We start from the raw sequence: 26,995 nt of genomic DNA, 5'->3' as shown, positions 1-26,995 counted from the left end.
ATGTTGAGGATTTTTCATGTGTTTATTTGCATTTATGTATCTTCCTTTGTGAAGCTGGAGTTCAACTATTTTTCCATGCAATTACATTGGTCTTTACTATTTGGTTGCTGCAGTTCTTTATATATAGATTTTGAATAAAGGTTCTTGAAAGGTATGTATTGCCAAGCATTTTCCCCCATTCTGTGGCTTGGCCATTTACTTATTTAATAGTATCCTTTGACGAGCAGAATTTTTTTTTTATTTTTATGAAGTTCAACTTACAAAATATATCATTAATGGCAAGTCCTTTGCATTCTGTCTAAAAATACCTGCCCCAAGTTTGCAAAAATATTCCTCTATATTTCTTTCTAGAAACTTTATTGTTTTAACTTTATATTCAAGTCCCAGACTCACCTCAAATTATTTTTAGTATATGGTATGAAATATAGGTAATGGTTTGTTTGTTTTCATGGATATCACTTGTTCTGTCACCATTTGTTGACATTCCTTTTTCCGTTGACTTGCTTTGGTACATTGCCCATATATGTGGATTTATTTCTGGGTTCATTATTCTGTTCCACTGATATATTTTTCTTCATGGTCTTGATTGTTGTAGCTTTACAGTTAATCTTGAAATCAGGCACTGTAAAATTTCCAACTTTACTTTTCTTTTTCAGGTTGTTTTGGCCGTCCCAGGTCCTTTCATCTCCATATCAGCTCTAGTTGTGTCACCTGAAACTCTAGTTTTTGTTCCATTTTTTTTCCCCAGTCTTTTCTGAGATACTGACTTGCCTTCAAATTCACAGATCTTCCATTTCTCAGTATCCAATGGAGTATATTAAGCCCATCTGGTGAATTTTTCCTTTTGGTGTATTTTTCACTTCTAGAATTTCCACTTGATTCCTTTTATTGTTTCCATTTCTCTATTGAAGTTGCCCATCTGTTCACCTTATTTATTTTTAAAGATTTTATTTTTAAGTAACCTCTACCCAAAGTGGGGCTCAAACCCACAACCTTAAGATCAAGAGTATACACTCCACCAACTGAGCCAGCCAGGTACCCCACTCCCCATTCATCTTATTTTAAATCCTTCAACATCTTTATAATAGTTGTCTTAAATTCCTTATATACTAATTCCAACATCTGCATCAACTCAGTTCATTTCTATTAACCTTCTTTCTTCTGGTCATGGGTCATATTTTCCTGCAGTTTAATGTTACATGCTGGACACAGCAGACACAATTCTGAGAATTTGGATCACATTTCTTTGCAGAGGCAGTTAACTTATGGGAACCTCAAACCGATCCTGTCAAGGCTTAGATTTAGGCTTTATTAGGATGGGTCAAGACTAGCTCTTATTCTAGGGCTAGAGTACCTCAACGCCTATGTTGCAATCTTTTTTATGTTTCAACTGAATGCCCAAAGTGTTCTCTCTCTCCATTCTGGCCAGTTGTAACTGCAGTATTTCTCAGGAGATGAAACTTCTTCTGTCTCACAGACCTCCTTAACTATTTGGTGTCATGGATTCCCACCATGTTTAGTATTTGGCCTAAGACTAAAGGAGATCCCTCCTCCCTAGTACCCAACTCCACCAATGCCAGCCATCCCAGAAGCCCTGAATATAAACTCTGTTTCCTCTGTCAGGTAAGACACTGCTATCTGGGCCCTAGTTCCCTGTACCACAGTTTGTAAAGTGCCCCCAAGCAGAGGGCCAAGATGAATTTTGGGTTTACCTTGTGTCTTTTGATTTCATCCACAATTACAAGTCTGTCCTGTCATTCAATACCTGAAAATACCTGCTTCACATATTTTGTCCAGTTACATAGTTGTTTACAGAAGGAAAATAATTCCAGTACCCAATATTTAATTACAGCCAAACCTGGAAGTTCTTATTTTGATGTTTAATACCTTTACGAACGGGAAGCTTCCGTTGTTTGCTGAAATTTAAATCCATTTACTCTTCGTCCTCTTGGAGGTAAATAATTCATACCAACTCTTCTTTGCTTAACAGTATCAGGGCATACATATGCCCACACTGTTAAGTCAAAGAAGAAAGAAAAAGCCACTTATTTGTCTTCTTTTCAGGTGCTGCCATCTTATATCCTCATAGATTCTATTTCTATATCATTTCTTAACTGTTTATCTCCTCTATCCTGTCTCTAACATTCCATTCCTATCTTAAGACCCAGAGACTAAACCTGAATTTAATAACACTTTGTACTCTAGTGTTTGGTCAGGTCTTGGTGCAATAGACAGATATTGTTTTGTATGCCCAGAACATCAGCCTTCCTTTGGGAAACATTACTTCCCCAACTTCACTCATGTGGTTCTAGAGAGAAAGGCTCCATTCTTAAATGACTTCACCCTTGTGACCACAGATCACTGGTTCAAGCAGTAGCCTCAATTGGAACCAATCAAGTTCTTCCCTGGCAATTTTTTCGTTGAACTTGAGGGGGGAAAAATTAAATCTCTAATGGTAAGAGATGCAAGATTTGCAGATGTTAGTGCCATACTTCCTGTCCATGAAGGAAACAAATCTTCACTGAAAGAGAATGATTAACTGCCAAACAGAAGCAAAGCCAGTGAGAGAAGAGAAAGAGAACAGATAGAAGAAGGGGAACAGTAAGGGCAGAGAAAGAGACAGAGACATGTTAGTGTCTCCTGATAATGTTCTAGTCCCTAATTTCAGATGTTTCCAAGGCCTCCGCAGGCATCCTATACTCTTCTCGTGCCTTAGTTATATGAAATACTTGCATTCCTTTTAATAAATTCCATAGGATAGTTCATGTTAGATTTCTGTCATTGTTCTAATAGTTTGAAAAATTAGAGAATTGCTTTATTTACTGAACAACTTATTTGCTGAACTATTAATGTAGCTCAAGTTCATGTAAAATTTTAAAATATGTATAGCACTATTTCCTAGGCTCATACCTGCTTGTCTATCATGATAACATCCTGGTTATTTCTCTGACAAAGCCATTCCAGCCACATATCTCCACCTTAGATCTCCAAAATGTGGTTTTGGATCCTTTGGCAGTTTGTATTAATCTGAGAGACTGATTCACTAACATCCGAGTCCACGGCAATAACGATTGCTACTATTTTTGAGTATCTACTGTGTAATGGCATTTTGATAATATTTTCCATAAGTGCTTTATTTCTAATAAGAGGCCATATTTAATTTTCACCCAAACTAAAACCTTTCATATTTTTCACCCTTACCATCTATCTTGCAGATGAGAAAATGACAGTAAAACAGCCTGCCACAGGCCAGCCTCTGGTGAGTGGTAGAGTCAGGACAGATCCCAAAGACCATGGTGCTATGTGGTCTCCCATGGGTCCCTCTGCAGTCTGCTCACTGCCTTGCTGAAATCAGGCTGTGCCAAAGCCATGGCATTTTCCAGATCAAAACTGGCTGTGTGAGGGGTGAGGTGTGGTAGGGAGAGTCTACGACATTCTCTCACTTCACTCCAACTCCCACCTCTGATGATAAGGTTGAAGATGAAAGTGTTTGGTTTTATTTTTTGTCTTTCTGGATACAAGAAATTCAACATCTCTATGCTGAATAGAGAACGGGCTGCATGTGATGGGGAAAATCGAGTACGGGACATGAATAAATAATTTCAGTGATATGGAACCAAAGTACCCCATTTTTATTCTTTACTCTCTGCTTCCCTCCTTAACACAAACCTGGTACTCTAGCTCATCATCCAAGAAAGTTAGAACAATACATTCCTTTGAATTTTCTTTAGTTCTTAATCATCTACTTTTCTTAGGTTTGAGAACACTTTTCAAGATCTTATGGAAAATTATATTTATTTCTAAGATTTTATTTTTTTTAAGTAATCTCTACACCCAATGCTGAGCTCGAACTCACAACCTCAAGAGTTGCATGATCTACCGGCTGGCACCCCAAGATCTTATGGAAAATTATAAGCGTTTACCACAATAGGCAAAACAATGTGGAGAACCTCTACGGGTTTGGCCACCTTCAACAACTATCAACACATGGCCAATTTTGGTCCATGTGTACCCCACTCACTTCTCTGTCTCATATTAGTTTAAAACAAATCCCAAATGCGATATTTCAACAGTAACTATTTCAGTATACACTTTTAAGAATAAGGACTCTTAAGAAAAAATGCATTAACATGCCTAAAACAAAATGAATAGTAATTCCCTAACATGAGAATTATCCAGTCAGCATACAAATTTCCAAATACAAATAATCATATACTAACATAATTACGAGTGTATGTGTGTATGTATATGCACATACACACATGCACACAATTTTTAGAAAAAATATTCACACACTATGACTGGGTGAAATGTCCCTTAAGTCTCTCTCAATCCAGAGTTCTTCTCTAGCTTTCTCGCAATTTTGAGGGCCCAGTTTCTCAGTTAACTAAAGCTAAGTCCATCTCAGGTAGATATTGGTGGTTTCAGACCAGGTAAGGGGACTCAAAGCCACTGGGGACAGAGAGGGTTGGGGAACCATGGGTGTAGTAAGTGTGGGGAGTTTTCCTTTGGGGCTTGAAGCAGGACCAAACAGGTGAAGCCCAGAGTCACGCGCTGAGACCAAGTACTCAGCTTACCCTTGGCATTAACTGAAGGGCCCGGCAGCCAGCAGCATGAGTACCACAACTAAGTTCTGGGAGACAGAACATAGAAGCTGGAGGGACTCACTGTGTGACCTGAACTACCTGGGAGTAGAGGTAAATGGTAAACCCACGAAGGCAGGTTTGGATGGAGTAAATCTGGAACCCATGATGCTAATGAACTGGGGAGTAAGAGGGCAAGGGAGCACGAAAACCCCCCTATATACCTGGCATTAAATAACTGGAGGGAAAACTGGCCAAAATGATTAACTGCTCATCAGATTTAAGAACTTACTGTAGACTGTACTAAACACAACAGACTCATAAATGCTAATGCTGGAATATTTCTTGGCCTCCTAAATGCTGTGGGTGCCCTCTTAAAACTTAGAAAAATGAGTCCTGGATGGTGGTTCAGAGTGATCAGTGAAGGGAAGCCAGACATGGCTACCTTTTCTCCTCCAGCCCGGAAATTCCCAGATGACTTCATCTCTGAGCGCTTGACTACTCTGGTTAGCCCATTCTCTCCTTCACTACGAAACTGGCAATCTCTGCTTCTTCCTCCCCCCATCAAGAATAGTGCCTCAATCATCAGTTGATGGACATTTAGGCTCTTTCCATAATTTGGTTATTGTTGAAAGTGATGCTATAAACACTGGGGTACAAGTGCCCCTATGTATCAGCACTTCTGTATCCCTTGGGTAAATTCAGTGATTGTGGTTTATATACACAATGGAATACTACTTGGCAATGAGAAAGAATGAAATATAGCCTTTTGTAGCAACGTGGATGGAACTGGAGAGTGTTATGCTAAGTGAAATAAGTCATACAGAGAAAGACAGATACCATATGTTTTCACTCTTATGTGGATCCTGAGAAACTTAACAAAAGACTATGGGGGAGGGGAAGGAAAAAAAAAAAAGTTAGACAGGGAGAGCCAAACCATAAGAGACTCTTAAAAACTGAGAATAAACTGAGGGTTGATGGGGTTGGGAGGGAGGGAGGAGAGGGTGGGTGATGGACATTGAGGAGGAGACCTGTTGGGATGAGCACTGGGTGTTGTATGGAAACCAATTTGACAATAACTTTCATTAAAAAAAAAAAAGGATAGTGCCTCAAGTCCTCACTTTTTTTGTCCACTTCAATTAATCATTGGTATCCCTCCAATCCAAACTCCATCCTGGCAGTATCTTCTGCTTCAAGATTTTGGTAAGAACCTCAGCAAGGCCCTTGACCACTCTCTGGAAAAAACCAAAGTACTCAACGTGGCCTATGCCACACCACTGCCCACCACCTCTCTTAGTCTGCAGAAGAATCACAGATGTACCAAACTGTGGCATCTTTGTGTTTCTGCTATGTATCTTTCCCAGTGACTACTTCTTAAGATTCTCTCAGAAAGTGAATAAAGACAGGAGATTTTTTTCATTGTTTCTGAACGCAAAGCTTCTCTTCAACAAAAGCCATCTGAGTTTCTCTGTGCATTAAAAACAAAACAAAACAAACCTTTACATCTAGAATTTTAAGCTAATGGAAGCATTTTTTTGTTTCCTTGATTTATCATAACTCTAATCAGTCATGCTTATAGCACTTAGCATTAGAAAGAAATGAGTAGCTACTTTTCTTGATCCTTGTTAGGCTCATTTTCCTTGCCAAACAACCTTCAACTTTATGTCCCACATTTGAAGAGATTATGGCAAAACTTTTTTAAAAAATCAATTTGATGACTGAGTAGCAACTTTGTATGCTAGCATACCTCTTTACCAATACTAATATTGGTTTTAAGATAACAATTGTTTAAAATGTGAATTATGGAAAACAAAGAGTTAATAACAGTAAGTCTACCATAGAAAAGTCAACAAGACTACAGTACATGTAAACATGCACGGAAGAGAATCGAGGGAGATATACCAAACAACGTTCATAGTGCTTATCTTGCTCTTGGTGGTAGAAAGGAGGACTGCAATTTTGTTTTTTTGCTCATCTGTATTTTCTAAATTTTCTGTAGTGAACATAATTTTTAAAGTTATTAAAATGTGAAAAGTAAATATGAGAGCTAAGTGTCAGATCTTTGTAAATACAAGAACTTATAAAAGGGTGGGGATTAAGTGATAATATGTATCTATAACATATTAATACGAACACCATATTGTTCACAGTAAATACTCAAGTTAACTACTACTAAAATAGTTTACAAGTCTATATAAGTGGTAAATTTTATGCTTTGTACATTTTATGACAGTAAAAACGTGTAAGAACAATACAGACTCACTCTATATTAATAATTTAGGAAAAAATGGATTTAAATTTGGTTGGTTATCTAAGTCTCCACCCTAAGCGTACTGGCTTCAAATAGAACAAAGTATTTTCTTTAAACATAGAAATTACTTGTAAAGAACTTTCTTCAAATTCACATTCAACATCATGATCAAGAAGACCTTATGACACCTTCTCCCAGACACTGTCACTTTCAGAAGTCACTTCAACGCCATCATGGCGAGGGGAAACTGAGGCCCTGAGTGACAAAGCGACTGTCCAGACTCTCTGGTTTTAAGCCAATGAGTCTCAGAAACAAAACTGGAGGCTTCTTTTTCTTCAGCAAAAACCTACTGACAAGCTTTCACTGATCATTCACAAGAGTGGAATACAGAACTGTATCATACAATAGATTGATTCAAACTTTGATTAAAATGACAATGGAGCATTCACTGTATCTGTGTGAAAAGGATATTTTTTAAAAAAATTTCTGAGTTAATAAAGCAAAAGATTTTAAACATGTGGTACAATCTAACTACATAAAAATGTAAAATTTTTAGACATTAATATCCCAAACCAACATAAAATATGAAAATAGGATTGGGGTGGGAGGGATGCCTATAGCAAATGGTATTCAAAGAGCTTTTCATTTAAAAAGCTTTTGCAGGGGTGCCTGGGTGGCTCAGTCGGTTGGACGTCCGACTTCGGCTCAGGTCATGATCTCGCGGTCCGTGAGTTTGAGCCCCGCGTCGGGCTCTGTGCTGACAGCTCAGAGCCCGGAACCTGTTTCGGATTCTGTGTCTCCCTCTCTCTCTGACCCTCCCCTGTTCAAGCTCTGTCTCTCTCTGTCTCAAAAATAAATAAACGTTTAAAAAAATGTTTAAAAAAATAAATAAAAAGCTTTTGCAAACCTCTAATAATAAGAACATTAAACAGCGAGTGATAAAGGGTATGAACAGTTCACAAAACTGGAAATATAGTTGGCAAAGAAACTTATGAAAACATATTCAACAAAAGCTTGGAATTATTTATACATATATATATATATATATATAGTACATATATATATTTATATATATATATATAGTACATATATATATTTTTATATATATATATATATATATATATATATATATATATATATATAAAATAAATACGGATCTACCTATCTATCCAACTACCAATAGCACCTGTTACCACGTAGCGGGAAATGGAGGCAAATGAGTACATAGATGGACTGAGAAACAGAGCATATAACACGTGGAGAACGGAGGTCACAAAACTGAGGTCTGGCTGGTCAGAAATGAGAGACAGCTGAATCATGGGGAATGTTTAGAGGAGGTAAACCAAAAAAGCAAAAATGAAAACAAATAGTTTCAACTTCTGAGTGAGACTGAGTTTTAGTTTTAAGTTCCAATGTCACTTTAAGAAAAGTTTTCAACTTCAGGCACATTTGATTTTCTTATCTCTAAGCTGAGGTGAACTGTTCCTTTTCTTTGAAGAGCACATGGAGTTGTCCTATATGATTGTTACATGAAGGAAGCCAAAGGATGACAAAATATTATTTCTCCTAATTAGGGGATACAAAATAACATTTCTCGTTTTACCACAGACACCTCGCTATGTAAGTAAACCCTGCAGCTGGGAGTAAGTGCTACGCTCAGAAACCTGTAACAGTGGCCTTTCCAGGGACAGGGTTCAACCGGAAGCCCTGATTAGTAACTAGTGTGTGTGAAGCCCTGATTAGTAGACAAACATTTATTCCATGGTATAAATACCCCAAACCCAGGCCAATTTCAAGCAACCAGCATGACTTCACGGATCAGGGGGCGGGGAGGAGATGCATATACTACAGCATACCACCGTGTAGCATTCATACTGTGTGGGGACCACAGGCATAACCTGGGGAGAATAGAGAATAATAGGAAAATGTGGTCATGCATTAGGAAATGATGAGTTTTGAGGGTTCTTACCTTCATTAAAAAAAATACTCATTTTTGAGAGAGAGAATGAGAGAGAGACGGAGAATGAGCAGGGAAGGGGCAGACAGAGACACAGACAGACAGACCCACACACACACACAAACTGAAGCAGGCTCCGGGCTCTGAGCTGTCAGCACAGAGCCTGACATGGGGCTTGAACTCACAAACCGTGAGATCACGACCTGAGCGGAAGCCAGAGGCTTAACCAACTGAGCCACTCAGGAGCCCCTTCATTTTTTAAAATGTTTCTTTAATTTTGAGAGAGAGAGAGAGAGAGAGAGAACGTGCAGGGGAGAGGCAGGGAGACAGAGAATCCCAAGCAGGCTCTGTGCTGTTAGCACAGAGCCTGACTTGGGGCTCAAGCTCACAAACTGTGAGATCATGACCTGAGCTGAAACTGAGAGGCAGATGCTCAACTGAGGCCACCCAGGAGGCCCTTCATTTTTTAAAATGTTTATTTTTGAGAGAGAAAGAAAGAGAGGGGGAGGAAGTGGGGGGGGGGGAGAGGGAGAGAGAGAGAGAGAGAGAGAGAGAGTGCGTGCAGGGGAGAGGCAGAGATGGAGGGAGACAGAGAATCCCAAGCAGGCTCTGTGCTAACAGCACAGAGCCTGACTCGGGGCTCGAGCTCACAAACCATGAGATCATGACCTGAGCTGAAACTGAGAGTCAGACGCTCGGCTGAGGCCACCCACGTGCCCCTCTTACCTTCATTTTTAATATAATTTCAGGTTTTTAATGGTGGTTGTGTCTAACAACTGGCTTGAAAACTCCTGGAAATCTAATACTGCTTTTGCAGATTAAGAGCTTCAGCACTGTAACGGCACTAAACCGAGTATGGTGCTGGTGAAGCCGGCCTTGCTTAGGCTCTTCGTCTTCCCCTGTTGTCTCCCTCTCTAGGACAACCCCAGCTAGGTGGTAGCCCAAACTACCTGCAGAACAAGCCACCAAATCCAGCAGCTGTAACCGCGCCAGCAGACGAGGGTCGGTCCCACCACCAGGAGGAGGGCCTGGGGCAGGACCTGCACTTCAGAACACCTCCAGCGGCCTCCGCCCAATCGCTGCTGTTTCGGTCAACTACTGATTACAGTGCTTTTGCTTTCACGTCCTTTCCTGATGTGTTTCCATCACGGACTCAACAACCTTCATGTCAACAAGTGGCCTTAAAACATCTGTTGGCAAAGCGGCACTTTTGGGGAAGTACTTAGATGAAGCACCTCTCCCGTTTCCCAGCAGAGCCACGCTCTGTCCTATGGGGGACAAGCATACAACGGGGTCCAGGGCCCTAAGCACTCCAGTAAACTGGTCTGAGCATGGCTTAAAGGCAGAAATGCAGGCAAGGAATGCTGCCTTTGAGTGCAAAGAACCAAACTGTAGTTGTAAGGAACACCCACGCTGTCTAGTTCCACGGCCAAACCGCTGACAGGCAGGAAGTTTGGAAGGAAGTTGGCACAGTTGAGAAGGGATAGCAAGTGTGCTGTAGGACAGTATTTCTCACCATCAGTTCGTGGGTCACCTCCATCAAAACCACAGCGACTGCTGGCTGAATGAAAATCTCTGGAGTTGACCCTCAGGAATCTAAATGCACACACCCCACCCCTGATGATTACTGCTCATGGTCAAGTTGGAGAACCTCTGGTAGAGTAGAAAGAACAAGAGCGTCGGAGACAAGATGACCACGGTTCAGATCCCAGCGGCTCTCCAACTAATGAACTGGGCCAAGTTCCCCAGGTTATGTGACACCCCGAGCTCCCACTCCCTATTAATTAGGGTTGTTGTAAAGATTGATGGGCCCAGTTCAGGTGAACACACAGTACCCTACAGCCCACAAGAAGTAAGTGTTCAACCAACGTCAGTCCACCGTCTGTCTACGTCTCTCAGTGGTAACCCTCATCTCTCTGGACAGAGGGAAGCCTGCCGTCAACACCACCAGGCAGGAGAGACAGATTCGAGTGACGGGGGTTTCCTATCTCCTTCTTTCTTGAGCCTGGCAGTCACTGTACCTCACACCCATGAGAGGCGGACACGCCAGGCTGGGCACTGGGTGATGCCAGCCTGTCGAAGACGCAGCAAAGGTACTGCTTGGAATAAATAGCATCTGGATCACAGGATGTGAATTTGCTCTAGAGGGCTAACGACAGGCACGCCCTGGAGCTGTTCTGATGCCTAGAAGCCTTAGAACATGGGTGTCCCAAGGACTATCCTTTGTATGTGACACCTAAGCACCTGGGGGTTCCACTGAGGAGGCTACTCGGTCACCTTGGGTCTTCTTCACAAAGGGCCTGTGTTCAACAATGGACATGGCTTTCAGTCCCTTCTTGACACTACACTTGGCTTTGTTCCTTGGAGTTGCCCATCCTTGGGTCTGAGTGCCCTTCGATATCATGGCCCTTGGCTTCTGGTCTTGTGTTCCTGTTGCCTCTGGACACCTCACTGTGGTGCACAACCTGTAACCTGCAGAGTGGTGAGAAATCCCTAGCCTTCCCTTTGCCACAGAGGGAACTGTGTGTGGTCCCAAAAAGTGTGTGTTTGTCTTCTTTGGCTCCAATTTTTAAAAGTGGGTGTAGTGTTTTGCCCTTAACAAGCTGAGGTCTATAAAATACGTCTAACATCTAAGTGTTCCGTGCTGCAGAAAATATACCTATTAGTTTGGGAGGCCTTTGTATAGCATTAGCACAATACCTATGGGAAATTTTAATTAACACTTTGCTCAAGATAGAATTTCAGGCAGACATATATATGTGGGGTCCAATGAACAGTCCTCATATTGAATGAGTTTAACTTCTAATCTGGGGGAGACCAGGCCTGCAGAAGGTGGGCACAGGGTTCAGGCATGTCCCGTGTGGCATGCAGGTATCCCGTGCATGAAGAGGGGCCTTCCTGGGAGAGGGGTCTGAGCTAGCCCCAGCTCAGGTTGCAAGGGGCTGCTGGGGACAGAGGAAAAAGCACTCGAGCAGCATGTTTTCTCTCTAGACTGAGGGCACGAGGCAAATTGCATCAATTCTCAGAGGCCCAATTTATTTTCTCATTTGTCCAAGGGAGACAATACCACCTGACCCTCCAATTTCAGAGCTGTTTTGAGTTGAAAAGAAAACCAATACATATGGAGCTCCAATAAAAAATAAACAACGCTCTATAAATATAAAGGTATCAGCTAAGCTGCGATTCCCTTCACATTGACAGGTACGACAGAGACGCTGGATGTCCGCCTACACCCCACCTGGGAGCAGGAGGGTTCCTTGCTGAGGGTCCCTTTCTGGAACACGTTCACAGCTTTCTTTCTGATGCTGCTGAAAGTTGTCTGGCATTCAGAAGGGAACAAGGGAAGTTTTGTGAATTTGGACATGAGAAGCCTTCCGTTTGGCCCCAAATGCTGGCAGCCCTCTTAAAAAGTGAAAACATTAAAAACCAGATGATCTCATAGGTCTTTTCTACCCCTGAAACAGATGGTGTGATTCACATACGTTTGACATAAATGTACCAGGTTGTGATGATTTGCCTCATTATGCTCAGCTGAAGAGTGGATTAACGGGCAATAATTTGCTGAGAATGTAAAGCATGACCTCCAATTAAAACAGAAGGTGGGAGTGGGTTGTCTCATGGTTAAAGCAATGAACTATGACTCAAGGCTCTGAGTTTCTAATCACAGATCTGTAACCCTGTATGTGACAATAGGAGGCTTGCTGTGAGACCTTCAAGACTACCCTTAATATGTATGTGCTGGTCACCTATCCTTAAAAGCATTGTCATAAGTACTCTCTCTGAGAACAGTGTGGGTGGTAATTAATGGTTAATAACACTAAAGAGAGAGGCATCAGTAAAGATGCTAAATCCAAATGTCTATGATACCTTAGCGAGTATTCAGGCTATTGCCTAGAGATGCTAGAAATATGCAAGTTCCACAGTTTCCAGAAGGTCTCTCTGTTGCTTTCCCCCTTCAAGTCAACCATCTACCCCATCCAGCACTGCGTAACAGACTTTCTGCCATACATGACGGAAATATTTTGTTTACTCTGTTCAGCAGCAGCTACCACTTGCAGATACTGAGCACTTGAAATATGCCGGGTGAGGCTGAGGAACTACATTTTACATTTATTTTAATTTTAATTAGTTGAAATGTATATGTAAATAGCCAGATCTGGCTAATAGCAACCATACTGCACCATACTGCTTTAGCTAATTCAAACCTCCTCAAAGCATCTGCATGAAGGTGCGACTGAAAAGGTAGTAGAAATTAACTAATTAGTCTTTATGCTCAAAACAGGTGTTTTTTCCTTTTTTTTTTCTCCCCCCAAGTTGGTGGGAGAGTGGCTGCAACCAGAGTCTGAAGTGCAAGATTACCAAAACCAAACCAATAATAGTCTCCCCACATGTCTGTACCATTTCCCTCTCTTTTCACAGGCATTAAAATGATAAGACATCTCAACTCATTAACAAAAAACTAAGCTAGACTGCTTTCTTCTAAAGCAAAACTTTCCGATACAAACATGGGAAAATAACTAGTAAGAAGAGGTTCAAGAGAAACAGAAGGCTCACTCTGTACTATTTTCGGATCACCTCCGAGGAGACCTCCAGAAGCACCGGCAGGCACTCTGCCACGGATTATTCTTTGTCAAGAGCTGCTCATGATCCCCAGCTCTGCTCACCTCTGTTGTTCGAACTCCGCTCCCCTCCCCTCCCTGGTGACACATGGCCACGATACCCCATGAGTGAAAATCACGTGCTGTCTCCCACTCCCTCCAGACGTAGCATGTCTTTTCTTTTCCACCTCTTTCATATAAATTCTGTGGCAGGAAACCGTGCATGCATACTATGCAAAACTTTGAGATCTTACTTACCCACCTTCCCCCTGCAATCCCATGGCCAAAGAGGAGTTTGAACAGTGGCTGTTCTCCCTAATCCATCCTTACCCTTGAAATGAACTTTCTCAAAACTCCACATGTATAAAGAATGTATTCTTCCTACATGCCTTAGATTATTTCCCTGCCTTGTGTATCTATCTTTTTTCCCTTGAAAGGTGCATTTCTCAGGTATTCTAAGCTCTGATACTGGAACAGGGGTCTGGTCACAGTAATTCTCCTTGTGCACTGCCTAGCCTGTGTCTGTTGCCATTAGGGGCTTAATCAATGCTTCCTCAGGGTGGATAAGACTCTTGGACTCTATGGGATTTTTTTTTTAAATTTTTTTTTTCAACATTTTTATTTATTTTTGGGACACAGAGAGACAGAGCATGAACGGGGGAGGGGCAGAGAGAGAGGGAGACACAGAATCAGAAACAGGCTCCAGGCTCCGAGCCATCAGCCCAGAGCCTGACGCGGGGCTCGAACTCACGGACCGCGAGATCGTGACCTGGCTGAGGTCGGACGCTTAACCGACTGCGCCACCCAGGCGCCCCTCTATGGGATTTTTAAAGCTTTTGGGTTTTAAGGTACTTTTTTCAGTTCAACATATTCCAGAAAACAATACATCTTTTGCCCCTGTAGGATTTGTTGAGGGGAGTGGATTAGGCTTGGTTCTTTTGGGGAAGGACTTCAGAACTGGTCATCTATTTCTCAGGTAGATGTCATGATTATTGGAAGGTTAGGAAAACAGCTTTGACCTCAGCCAGCAGTTGCCTGATTGGCACAAGAGGAAGAAAGTTACTGATAAATACATTCCCGGTCCCCATTTTCTCAAAAGTGAAACGGAAAAAGAATAAACATCCTTATTCCTGAAACAGCAACAGTGCCCTGCAAAAAGACTGGTATGTAGGACTACCAAGACTGTGTGAGGAACTTTGCAGCTCATTCCGGTTGGGAGCCAGTTGAAAGTAAGACCCAGGAAGAACAATGGCTCCTCACAGCCACCTGCCCACTAGTCTCCTGACTTCTAGGTTCACCTCCTTGCCCCTGTATTTTCTAAGATTATTTTAAAACAGACAATCATTCATTCCACTCCCCGTGTCATTCTTAACTGAAAAATTAGAGTGTAAATACATACAAATTTAATTAAAATTTGAGGCTCACCTAGTAATAATAAAAGTGCTGCCTCTTTTCCAAGTTAAAAAGCCTACAACAATAATGTAGTGTTCTCAAAGTGAGTACGTGGGTCAGCTACATCAGCATCACCTGGGAACTTGTTAGAAATGTAAATCCTTGCGCCCCACCCCAGGTCCACCAGAGGAGAAACTCTGGGGGCAGGGCCCAGCAATCTGTGTTCATAAAAAAGATAACCTCCGTGTGATTCTGTACCAACATGTGAGAACTGCTGCTTTAAACCAATGTGGAAATCATCAGAACTACTCAGTTTTGTACTTGAAGTGTACTAAACAAGTATCCCTAAGATGTCAAATCTTTCCCGATTCCATAAATAAGGTCTGGCCCAACGGTAAACATGTCCAGCCAAGAATCCCTAGTTCTGAATTCTAACTGATTTGCGTGTTGTGCTGCCTGGGATCGGGTCGAGCCTCCCCTACATCCCCCAGGAGGCTCCACGAGGGTCTGAGATGGGCAGGCACTTCTGAGCTGAGCCAGCACTTCTGAGCTGAGCCACCTGTGCTCATCTGCTTCCTGGTGGGAGACGCAGGGGTTCAAAGTGGGCACAGAGGGGGGAACAGTGATGCTGGAAATCTATGAATTTTCCATCGATTTTAATAATTCCTTTTTTGAGGGGAACCAATATATAGTATTTTTCAATCACTATTTCACAAATCACAATCCAAAAAAAGTGCTTATAAGATTTTTTTAAAAAAATGGGCATCTTTGCAGATAACCGCTCGTGAGCTGCATGAAACCGTGCACCCTTCAGGCTGAGAATGGTGATGACAGAGGGCAGCATTCTAGAGAATTCACGGTCCATGTGTGTGTCTGCTTACCCCCCGCCCAGATCCCTGACCCCCAATCACAAATACTTCCTAACCAGTATCTTCCAGTCACAGACATTCTGGCTTTAAAACCTGTCCTTTCCTAGTCCCTCACAACTACCCTCCAATTGTAAGGGGGATTATTACACTCTATCATCCACATGATCCAAAGGCTTTCAAATTTCTGTTTGATAACAGTGTTTGCTCACGTAACCTTGTCTTTGTGTGCCCTATGAACACAAGGGCAGAAGAATGTCAAAGCACCAGAGGCACAGTAGCATTTTATGAGATTTCTCATCACAGGAACAACCTCCATCCTAAGAGAAATGGAAATGCAAACTCTCCTCCGTAACTTTTCTCACTTGAAATCACGCCTCTCATCACGACCTATTACACCCACACAGTCATGTGCCATAGGCACTGCACACGGTCTCCAACATTTCAAAGGCTCAAAAGATATTTTTAAAGCCAAAATACAATCTAGGTTGCTATTCCACAAAGCAACTTTTTAAGGAAGAACAAAGTAATAGATTTTTATGCAAGTGGGTAGTTAGCGAACTCACCAAAAGATTGAATGCAGCTGTCGATGAGATCGTCCAGGCTGGCTCCTTTGGCTAAATGTCCCAGAGACACCATCATGCGGAACTGGGTGATCTGGGCCAGGCTGGGATGAGAAGGGAAGGGGCTGCTGGCTGACTTCGCCTCTAGTTTTGCTTTAGTGGCAGCTCTGCAGCCATGAGAAGGTTTCCTGGGGAAAGAGGGGAGGCAGTGAGTGCAAGCCAAGCAGCCAGGGGACAGACAGACTGGCAGCTCCAAGCTCTGAAGGCAGATTGGGCAGGAAAGGAGTAGAGATAAGACAATTAATCCTGAGAGTTGGGCTGATAGAAGACATACCCCTCCCACTTGGCAAATGCACCAAACGGACTGGTTGGCTGTTAAAGAGACATCTCCCAAGCAAATAATAAGGTGAGATTTCAGGGCTGCAACGAGGGCTCTTCAGTCTGGGATTAGAATTGCTTTGGCGTGCTGGCTCTGGCTCCTGAACCAGAGAGGCAGAGGCCAGGCCATGTAGGTAGTCCTTAGCTCCTACCAATATTTTAGCTGGAAGTCCACTGACTTGGGTCTGAAGCATTGTTTTATTTGGTCTCATCTTCAACTAAATTCATTCATCTTGAGCAATACCAGAGATGCTGCAGAAGGTCAGGTGGCCTCAAAAACACCTCTGAACTTTAGGGGAGAAGTCAAAGACTAAAGACCCATGTGCAAGGGAGAGGATTTACAGTGGAGGTGTTCAAATTTTCAGCTAATCTTGCCTTTCTCACAAATCTCGAAGATTCTGTTTTCCATTGTTGATAATACTGGCAATCATTATATGTCAGTTTTTACCACTAAATATTATCATTCTATCAAGTCCTTAATTGGGGAATACTGATTTAAAAAAAAAAAAAGCAGAGCTTATGTGAGCTTTACTTCAGAACTGAATGTAAAAGGAGAAGTCTGGATCTGGAAATGGCTTAGGAATCCAATAGGTCACCTATGTTCTCTCTCACTTAGCTTTTGTCTTTGGTCATGACCTCATCAGTACAGGTCAAGTTGTTTGCAAAATGATGAAGTATTTTACTTTCTTTCCTATTTAAACACACAGATGCATATCTATAATCTTTTCAGGTTTAATAGTGATGGGTGTCGTTGCTGGTTAACTTCTTTGAACATATAATTAATTCTGTGGCTTTGGTTATTTCAGAGTTTACGACCGAAGAGGAGACAAAAAAATTTGTGCCTCAGATCCATAACTTTAGCTACTCACTATATATTTTGCTAAACACATAAGGACATTAGTTAATAAGTACTTATTCTATTAGTAAGACACTGTGATAGGCCAGAGGGGAAGGGGACTGGAGTGAGACAGTCTATGTGAGGTACTCTGTAAACTGTAAGGCATACTCATTACATTACTTATTGCTGCTGTTGTAGAAAGGTAAACTAGACGTTCCTTAATTCAAAAATCTAGTTGGAGAACCAGACCTACACCATGAAAAGACAGCTCTACAAATCTTAAGTGTCCTGTGGGTGTCAAGCGTAAGAAGCGTGATGTTCTCAGAAGAGAGAACCAGTTCCAGGTGGAGTGTTGGGGGAAGCTGCTCCAGTAAGATATAATCTCATCCCCCAGAAGGGGCTGAAATGCTTTGATCAAAATGAAATGCTGGGGGCACACATGGATTCTCTGCTAAAAGAGAGTGTACTGAACTACGGGCCACCCAGTACGCAGCCAGACTAGTGGAGGGAAGACCATGCCCTCTGATCTGTTTCAAACTAGCTCCGTGGCGCTGGTCCGGCAGTGACCACTGGACTCTGCTTTTGGCCTGGGGTGGGCCCAGTGAAATTGCATCAACAACTGGCTACCCAGAATCTACTAACCCAAGGAAGTGATTTCTGAAAGATCAAGTTGGTGTTACAGGACTTAAGTTTCTGACCATGACTGATTTTTATCCAGGCCCTGTGATAACCCCAGGATCAGATCAGTATCTGAAATCAAGAGAAAGTAATAATGACCATAATGAACTTAGCACCTATGATATCACATGCACTGTACTGGGAGGTTTAAATGATTTTTAAAGCCTATACCCCAGAAAGAGATCACCTCCATTACATGAAGTTGAAACTGAATCTAAAAGCTGCTAAATGACATAGCCACGGTTGTACAGCTCATATGTGCTAGATCTGGGATTTGTACCTGATGCCTCTCTGGCTTTATTTGATAAGTATTTACTGTGCTTGGGACCATACAACTTTCACTACATTAGAATTAGAAGCAGACTGCCAGAGAGAGGCTGAAAAGTTTAAGACTCAAAAATCATCCAAAAGCATAGCTGATAACATAAAGTCTCCACCTCATACCCTCCTGTGGGCCCCAGGAACAGTCTTCAGAGCTGGGCAGGCTCTTGATGGTCACATTCCAAACTTTCATATACATATGTGGAGGTCCAGGCTCAGAAAGGCAATGCCACTGGAGCAGAGACTGGTAGAAGCCGGGCCTCCTGCGCCCCACGCTTTGTTCGCCGGCTAGGCTCCCATCCCCTCCTATAAGTACAGACAACTCTCTAAACCTGGTGCTCGTTGTCCAGTGTTGGAAACACTTCTGCCTCCGTTGCTGCCTTTCCACCATGAAGACCCCCACCAAGGCAAAGGCGGGAAAGATGAAAACGAAGTCCTTCTCAAGAGAAGTCTTTTTCTCTTAGGCCTTCCAAAGAGAGGCAGCCACTGGACTCAACCACAGGCCACAGGTCCTATCTCCATATACAGTTCTTTCCTCTGGGGCTGGGAGGTGTTAATCTCTGTCTCTCAACTGTGGGATCCAGGAAACATTCCATTTTCTCTCTCGGTTGGTGGCATCGACCACTGAGGATTCTGAAAAGTGCGCTGGCTCTAATTCTGGTAATGCTCCCTAATGTCAGCCGTAGGGGAAACCACTTTGGCTCACAAGGTGATTCTTAGAGGCAGATGCTTTTATCAGAACTAAGAGGGAACTAAGGGTAGATCCACACAGAAAGAAAAAGAGTGTGAAGGGAGTATTTAGGGTAGGGGGAAGGGAAGGTGAGAAATGTAATCTAGGAGAATGGAGGCCAAAGAGACGCACAGTTTGGGCCCAAGACACCAGGGAGAAGAGATGCTACTAAAAACCACACTGCATCCCGAGAGGTCTGGGAAGATAGGGTTATCTGCGCCATAAAGTAGGAAACTCGGCTCTTTGGCTGCTCAGTCTCTTGACTGCTGCTTCCTGACAAACCTTCAAACCACTCGGTCTTCTGGTGAAAGGTCTACAGATAAGGATGTACAAAATGTTTCATTATAGGTAGATCAAAGAGTATTTAAAAATCATAGAAAGAATACTCTAAGTCTCCAAAAGCATATTTTTAAAGGACTGGAGCCAAATGTTCCCATGTAAATTAAAACATAAAATAAAAAAATAAGGCCAGAGAGAAACACATTAACTTGAAGGGGTTTTCTGAGAACTATGAGTGGCCAAGGCTGCATGGAATTTGCCTCAGGAAGCAAGGAGGCGGTGGAAACTCTGACCTGGCTCAGGTGAAATCCTCTCCAGCACAGGTGCCTCAGCAGAGGGCACACACTGTGAGGTTGAACTTTTTAGGAAAACTAGCCAAGAAGAGTGAGTTAAGCGATGAAACGGAGGAATGAGAACACAGACTTCCACAACTTTCTCTGCAGAAGATGGCTTTGGTTGGCTTCTGGTTAGGATTCTTTCCAGTCCTGTCCTCTCCCTCAGCCCTCTAATGTATACTCAATTTAACTTACAGACACCCCTCCCCTCAATCTAGGGAAGGTGCAGGGCTGCACCCTGGGGCAAACACCGTCAGGGTGCCCGAGTGTAGAAAGGGCCAAGAACCTTCGGCTCCAAAAAGTCCAGCAGAGCAAAGCTTCCTGCCTCTCGCGGGCATGTCTGTGCGGGCCGGTCACACTAGAGTCCACGTGGAGGAAGTTGGGAAGAGCGCACTGGCGTGCTGTGCCCAGGCCCTCCTGCTCTAAGGGGGGCACACTCAAAGTTGCCTGCCACCCCGCCACCCCCCAGGCCTCTTTCCCCTGCCAAAAGACTTTGCACTACCACACTAACTTCATCTTCGAGACGCTCCTAACACATCTCTCTAGAATCGCAGTGGGGGTGGAGGGGCGCATAGTTTCCACCCAGAAGGCTGTATGTTTCAGGGACCGCCACTCGCTCCCTGCAAACGGCCGCTGGCCTTTCCGGGCCCTGCCCCGGATCCGCAGGGCAGGGAGAGGCCGGCAGGTGGCGCTGCCAGAGCCCCGGGACCGCAGCAGGTGCGGGTGGTACGGAAAGTCCGCGAGTGGGAGAGACCCAGGTGCCGGACGCCGGGGAGCCGGGACGGGGTGGGGAGGGCCGTCGGTGCAACTCCGGAGCTCGTGGCGCGCACGACCCAGCTCCCCGCCCCTCTTGCCCGGTCGCCCGCTTCCCCGGACTTGAGCCGAGACCCTGGCCTGCCGCCGCCCGGACCCCGGGTCAGCAACTTCCCGTAGAAGGAGGCACCCATGTCGCCCGCCCACTCACCCCCTCCCCCAGCCCCCTGAGAGGGCTCGCGGGGTCGCCCGCCCCAAGGAAGGAAGACGGCGCCGCCGAGGCCCCGGGCCCCTACTCACCTCGGAGCCTCTCTCGCCTTGCCCAGGGTGCCCATGGCCGCGGCCGGCGCTCCCGCGGCCGCCTCACCTAGCGCGGCGGGACGGGCTCGGCGGGGCGCGGCGCATCGCCACCGCCGCCGCCGCCTGCCGGGCCCCTCCGCCCCCGGCCGCCCACACGCCGCTCTCGCAGCCGGCGAGCCCGCCCGAGGCGCACCCGCAGGCACAAAGTTTCTGTGAGCGCGCCCTCTCGCCCTCACGCGCGCGCGCACTCTCTCGCCCGCACCAACCACCTGACACGCGCTGATGCTATCGGTGTAGGAAATGTGTGGCGCTCTCGGGCTGCTCTCCGAAGCCCGCCCCCATCCAGCGCGAGCGCCTCGCGGCGCAGCCCGCCGCTCCCGGCCCCCGGGTCAAGTCTGAAGGGGAGCCGAGGGCTGGGGAAGCTCCGGGGGCACCGCGGGGGAGGTGCGAGCCCGGCGGCGCGCTGGGGCCCCCGCCCCCGCATTCCAGTCCGGCCTCGCGGAGGACCCCGGGGCCCTTCGCAGGCCCCCTTGTATGTGTCAGAGGGCAGCTGGGTCGGGGTAAGGAACTAACGCTCAGGTGTGGATCTGCCTGAGCCCGCGCCTCCCGGGCCTTCTTGGTAGCAATTTGCGGGACTTTGGCCGGAGATTGGCGCCCTGCACTCCCGCGGGAGGCGGCGGGAGCGGAGGTGCGCTCCAGAAGTGTGATCCGTATTTGGCGTGAGACGGCTGGCCGCCTGGCGACTGTGGGTGTGGGAGATGCGGGGAGGGGGGGCGGGGAGAGAACTTTCTTACAGCGGACCGAGCCAGGAATGGCGGCCTAGCTCTGCTTGTCCAAAAGATAGTGATGGTAACAGTAGCTAACTGATGGAATGCGTTGTGCTAAAGTGCTTTCTATACGTTGCCTCGTTTAAGCCATCCCCCCAAATCCCAAGAAGTCACTGTTTTCGAGATGAGAGGACATGGAGAATAAGATGCCTCCCACCACACGACTGGTAAACAGCAGAGAGAACTGGGACCTGGGCTGAGATCTGTCTCACTCCCTGTAATCGCTGCTGGGCTGTCCTATTAACACACCCATTATCATCCTTACATGCCTTAACTCCAGCCACAATAATAGGTTTCTTCCCAGCCATAATGTTCTGGACCTTAAAGTCTCCCTCTGTGATGTCATTTCTATATTTCTTCATGTTTATATGCCAAAAGAAAAGCTTACAAAGGCACATAACCTACAGAAAGAAGTGAGTGAAACGAAAAGTGAAAAATAAGGCATATAAAATGGAGCCAGAAGTGAAAGTCGTGTTTTTGTTTTTTTTGTTTTTTTTAACGCACCACATAGATCCCCATGCACTTGGTTACAACTGGGACCAAAATTTGTCTCCCAGATTTCTAGTAGTCATGTTCAAAAGGGAGCTTGGTCTAGAATAAAATTTCTGTCACGTGCAAGACAAAAAAAATTATTCAAGAGAATATCAACTCTTCTTAATGGTAAGACCACAAAGAAATTTCTCCAGAGAATCATCATAAACATTGGGTCACAGCCAAGGTGTCCCCAGTCCAAGCCATGTATATAGAAGGAGCATGTGGATATTTATTAAATATTAAATTATGTCAGTTTTCTAGACTATATGGCATATGCATATGTATATATGCTAAATGGATAAACATACCTTTATGTAAATGAAAAATTATATGTAAATATGTGTTCATATCCACATATATAGATAAATTGGTGTATACACACAATACTGTGTATCGTGTATATATTTGGCATATACACACATGTAGGCAGTTGCACACACCTGAACACCAGAGTCCGTTACATATAGAAGTATAGAAATTATTAGTGATTCAGTCGGTAAGCAAGTCTTGCTGAGTTTACTGAAGAAAGAGGCCTGCTTCTGCCTGGGAAGCGTCTTTATCTCTGGCTTCCTGAGAGTGCTGCACTCCACCTGCACCTGACTGTGTCTGAACCCACCTGAGTTCTTTGATGAGGCTTTCTGGTCATTTCTACTTAAACAATTTATCTTTTCTAAACATGTAAAAAATTAGAAGTGAGCTCTATCTCTTTATTCATCTTCTGCTATGTGGTTAGTCTCCCTGGTGTTGTGTGAGGCACCTCTGACCTCAAGAACAAAGTTCTCCATTTCTCTGGTCCTGTCTTCTCCTACCTCTCGGATGGGCTGTAGCCAATACCAACTGTCGTCGTTGAGAGAGGTTGGGGCTCCGTCATTCTTCCTCTGTTCAATCAGGTGTTCTTAACTGATGTCCATGGACCTTTACTTGGCTTTTTTGGTGGGTATGTGCAAAGCCTCTGAAACTAAAAACACCAATTTTCATCAGATTTTCTAAATGATACATTACTCAAATTAGGCGTTTTTATTTTCTTCCATGACTTCAACAGGACCCATGTGACTTTCGGTCTGAATATTCGACCTTGATATCTAACATTCACACTCACATTTCCAACTGGTCACCTCTTTTCATTGTCCCAGAGGCCATCTCCATGGCGACACGTTGATCTCAGCCCCCATTATCTCTGAATCTGGACATGCGTCATAGACTCATAATTGGCTTCCCTACTTACAGAACCTCCTTTTCTCTGATCCTTCTTTCATATTGCTTTCAGAGTTACCTGATCACGTCATTAGTCTGCTTCCAAACCACTAAGGGATCCCGGGTTGGCTACAGAATAAAGTGCAAACTTGTTAATGGTGTGTGTCTCCACAACCGGACCTTACCTGTCCAGCCTAGCCTCTAGCCATGCCTTCCCAGGCACCTGACCTCTTAGGCGGCACCTCCGTCACTCCTGGTAATGCTGTGCCCTGTGTTCTTACAAGCCTTGGTGCTTTTGCTTGTGAACTTCCTTCCGCCTGCCGTCTCTTTTCACCTGGTAAACACACAAAGGCACAGCTACACCATATGCATGGCAAACTGTCAAGTCACCCTAGAGGGGATACACAGGGCTACCTCCCAGGTACAGAGGGGTACAAACCATTCGCAATCTGCCTAGCTGTCCTTGGAGAACCTATGGCCACCACAGCTCTCACTTTCTCTGTTGCTGAACATTCATCCGTTTAAGATACATTCACTGCTTGCCAATTTTGTATCAGATGCTGTCCGTGGCCTTGAGAATTTGGTAGAGAACAAGACAGATGAGATCCCTGTTCATGCAAGCTCACTAATCCAACAGACAGACAGTAACCAAGTCAACAAATGAACAAATGCACCACGATTTTACATTCTGACTTCCAGGAGCTGCCCCTTCAGAGTCTGGTTACCCCTGTGCTGCTGGGGACACCATGAGGTGTCCCAGTGGAGGCCCCACATGCAACTGAGAGGACAAAGCTGCCACAGCTCCAGAGAGGAGTGAAGAGGGATGGAGAGGGAAGGGAAGGAGCCGATGCGGCATCACGCTTTACTCTCCCGCTGAGTGCTGCTCCTGTTTCTGAGGCACGGAGAATTGGCCTCATTATTTTGTTACGGTGCTGCTGTCCCGTGCAGCAGCACACCGGACACTGCGTTCCTGCTGCCGCTCACCTTGGACCAAGGCTGCAGGAACTGCCCACACGAGAAGCAGCCCCTCTTGCTTCGTGCCTATAGACTGGGGGCTTGTGTGGGACCCCTGCTCATTTCTTGGTCCTCAGCATCCTCTCATGGATGCAGAGTCCTGCCTCCCTGGGAGCCTCTCTGTCTATGGGCCAGCTGTTCTGGGCAGTGTTCTCCTTCAGGTACGCCCAGAATTCTTCCAGGGGAATTGTACGAAAGTCCTGTTTTTAAAATGGCTCATCTCATATACAGACCCTAGTTGTGAATATCCATTCTTGATTTCAGCCACTTTGAAGGATGCTGCCGATCTCTGTGAGGTCTCTTCCCAGAGCCCCTTCCCCACAAAGCCATATTTATTTATATTATGCAGCCCATATTTTTGATTTGGAATATATATTTTTTTAGGATGCTAACACAACAAACAAAGAGAAATACATGCTGCCTCATAGCTGTTGCCCTCCTCAGACGGGCGCCCCTGAAGGGCTTTGAACAGAGAAGAAATGGATCTGACTTGTTTCATTAGGGTCATTCAGGTTTCTGGGTTCCAAAGTGACTCATGGGAGGTAAGGATGGAGGTTCTGTGTGGGAGTGGCTTTCATAATTTCCAACTTCTAGGTCTACCAGGTGAGTGGCTTGCAGACTGCTTGGAACATAACCTTGTGATGAGAACTGTAAAGTTACATTTTACACTCTGTGGCTCCGATGTACATTTACACTATGTGTAAAACCAACACACAAGCTGTGTGAAACATAATCCTTTCAAATATATCTTTTTTTTTAATATATGAAATTTATTGTCAAATTGGTTTCCATACAACACCCAGTGCTCATTCAAACATATCTTTTTAATGACCTTAAAAAATGAATGCTGCTCTGGACCCACTGCATTGATCCATTACTAGGCTGGATTCATCGTTTATAAAATATAGTTCTAGATCTACCTGTCGTGGTAACAATAGATCTTCATAGTTACTTCTGGAAAAGGCATCTAGCTGGCTCTGAGTTGGGGGGGGGGGCGGAATCTTAATTTTCATTGTTTCCTCTTTTGTAGCTTTTATTTTTGTATTATGCACAAACATCTATTCAATAAATAAATCCTATTTTGAATCATTCTGACATAGAGCTTACCTTCTGATTCCGGCCTGAGTAGCTTTAAAAAACCAGAGGCCGGGACCAGCAAAGGTGAGTTGCTGGTGAATCTGCTTTGTTCAAGTTTATATATATAAAGTCAAAGAGCATATTTTTCACGCATTTCAGCCCTCATGCCTCCCGGTAATGTGACCCTGAGCAAGTTAACTTTTCTAGACCTCCATCTTCATGTCTGTGAAAATGGATACAAACAAGGCCTACCTCATGGAACTTTGCTGGTGATGATATGACATGGCCGAGACCTAGCACGTAGCAACCGCTGAGGGATGAGTCGGTGCCAAGCTGTGGGCATACAAAGTGAATGCTTCCAGAACCTAGTAAGTGCTATGCGATGACACCCAAAGGGATAGTACCCTAGCTGTTGATTCATGGGGAGCCAGCTTCTTAGAGGAAGTGAGGTCTAGGCTACTATGCAAAGGTTAAGGTGAACAGTGAGCCAAACAGAGAGAGGAGGTGAAGGGCCAGGGAAGGGGAGGGGAGGGGAGAGTCTTTCAGAGAAAAGGAGGATGTGGAAGTAAGGAGGAGGAAGAACAAGTGCTTTGCTGAACTAAGTAGGACACTCAGGAAATTACTCTGATTCTCCCCACCCCCTGCCAATGGATAAATAAGGTTCTCAAGTCTGACTTAATCTTGTTGCCTTGACAGAATCTGAGAGGCTTCACACCTTGACGAGTCCCCCCATGAGCTCTTTAAATCCCCTCCACTTTAGACGTGATTCAATTAACACCACTCCTCAAGTCTGCCTTTGGGTGCTTGAAAGGAACTGTTGAAAAAGGACCGGAGTTAATTAAACTCCAACACCGGGCTCCCTCTCAAATGGCTGGCATCGCAAACAGAATGGCAATAATCTAAATGCTAAAGCTAGTTTTGGAATGCAACCACTATTTTTAAAACTCCTATTGTGTACCTGGCACCGCGTCAGCATCGTGACTGCTTAATAATTTAACCTGTACAAAGACACATGGGTAAAAGCTGGAAAAAAACAGTTCATAGAAAGATTCAAATGGCCTGGACCAGTCAAAGGATGTGGTTTTCTGGGTACAAAAACTGTTTAATACACACTCAAAAAAGCGCTGTGATAAGTATAGGATTGAAATGAAAACTCCTGAATATTAATAGATGCACTTGCATGTGTGCAGTGGGGAAAATCACCGTACATTAATAGGGGTGAGTGTTTCTCAAATGGGGGTCATCTGTAGACATATAGTTAAGAATCTAGATAAAACAATTTTCCCTTTAAAATGGGTCATACATTATTCATATTTAAGAAGTACTGAAGTAACTTATTTCACACACAACTTACAAGCAGTAGGTGGGGTTCTCACCCCCGTCCCACTGCTCTGTGCCAAAGCCCAGTCTTCCCCACCCCATGTGGGGTGTAAGTGTCTTTGTATTCAGTCTGATTCTTTGTCATAGGAACAGGAGTGAAACTCTTCTGGGCAGAGAGCAGGCTTCGGAAAGTATAAAGTGAGCTGG

General features: G+C 44.4%; 1 protein-coding gene across 4 annotated transcripts in view; it reads right to left on the bottom strand.

The window, feature by feature from the left end:
- The window catches only part of RASGRP1 (RAS guanyl releasing protein 1), an 82,191-nt gene extending 59,092 nt beyond the window's left edge, over window positions 1–23,099 (bottom strand). For 2 of the 4 annotated variants that reach the window (XM_045059564.1, XM_045059565.1), the window contains exons 1-2: window positions 21,092–21,321; window positions 16,214–16,398 (exon numbers count right to left, since the gene is read on the bottom strand). In XM_045059564.1, the coding sequence (XP_044915499.1) occupies window positions 16,214–16,398; window positions 21,092–21,306 (400 nt within the window). In that variant the 5' untranslated portion in view covers window positions 21,307–21,321. Of the gene's footprint in view, window positions 1–16,213; window positions 16,399–20,822; window positions 21,052–21,091; window positions 21,322–22,992 lie in introns of those variants that run through there. The other 2 variants (XM_045059566.1, XM_023255509.2) reach the window with 2 other exon arrangements.
- Between the last annotated feature and the right edge of the window lie 3,896 nt (window positions 23,100–26,995).

Source organism: Felis catus, chromosome B3, assembly GCF_018350175.1.
Source record: "Felis catus isolate Fca126 chromosome B3, F.catus_Fca126_mat1.0, whole genome shotgun sequence".
Taxonomy (NCBI): Eukaryota; Metazoa; Chordata; class Mammalia; order Carnivora; family Felidae; genus Felis; species Felis catus.
This window is presented reverse-complemented; position numbering and strand designations above follow the sequence as displayed.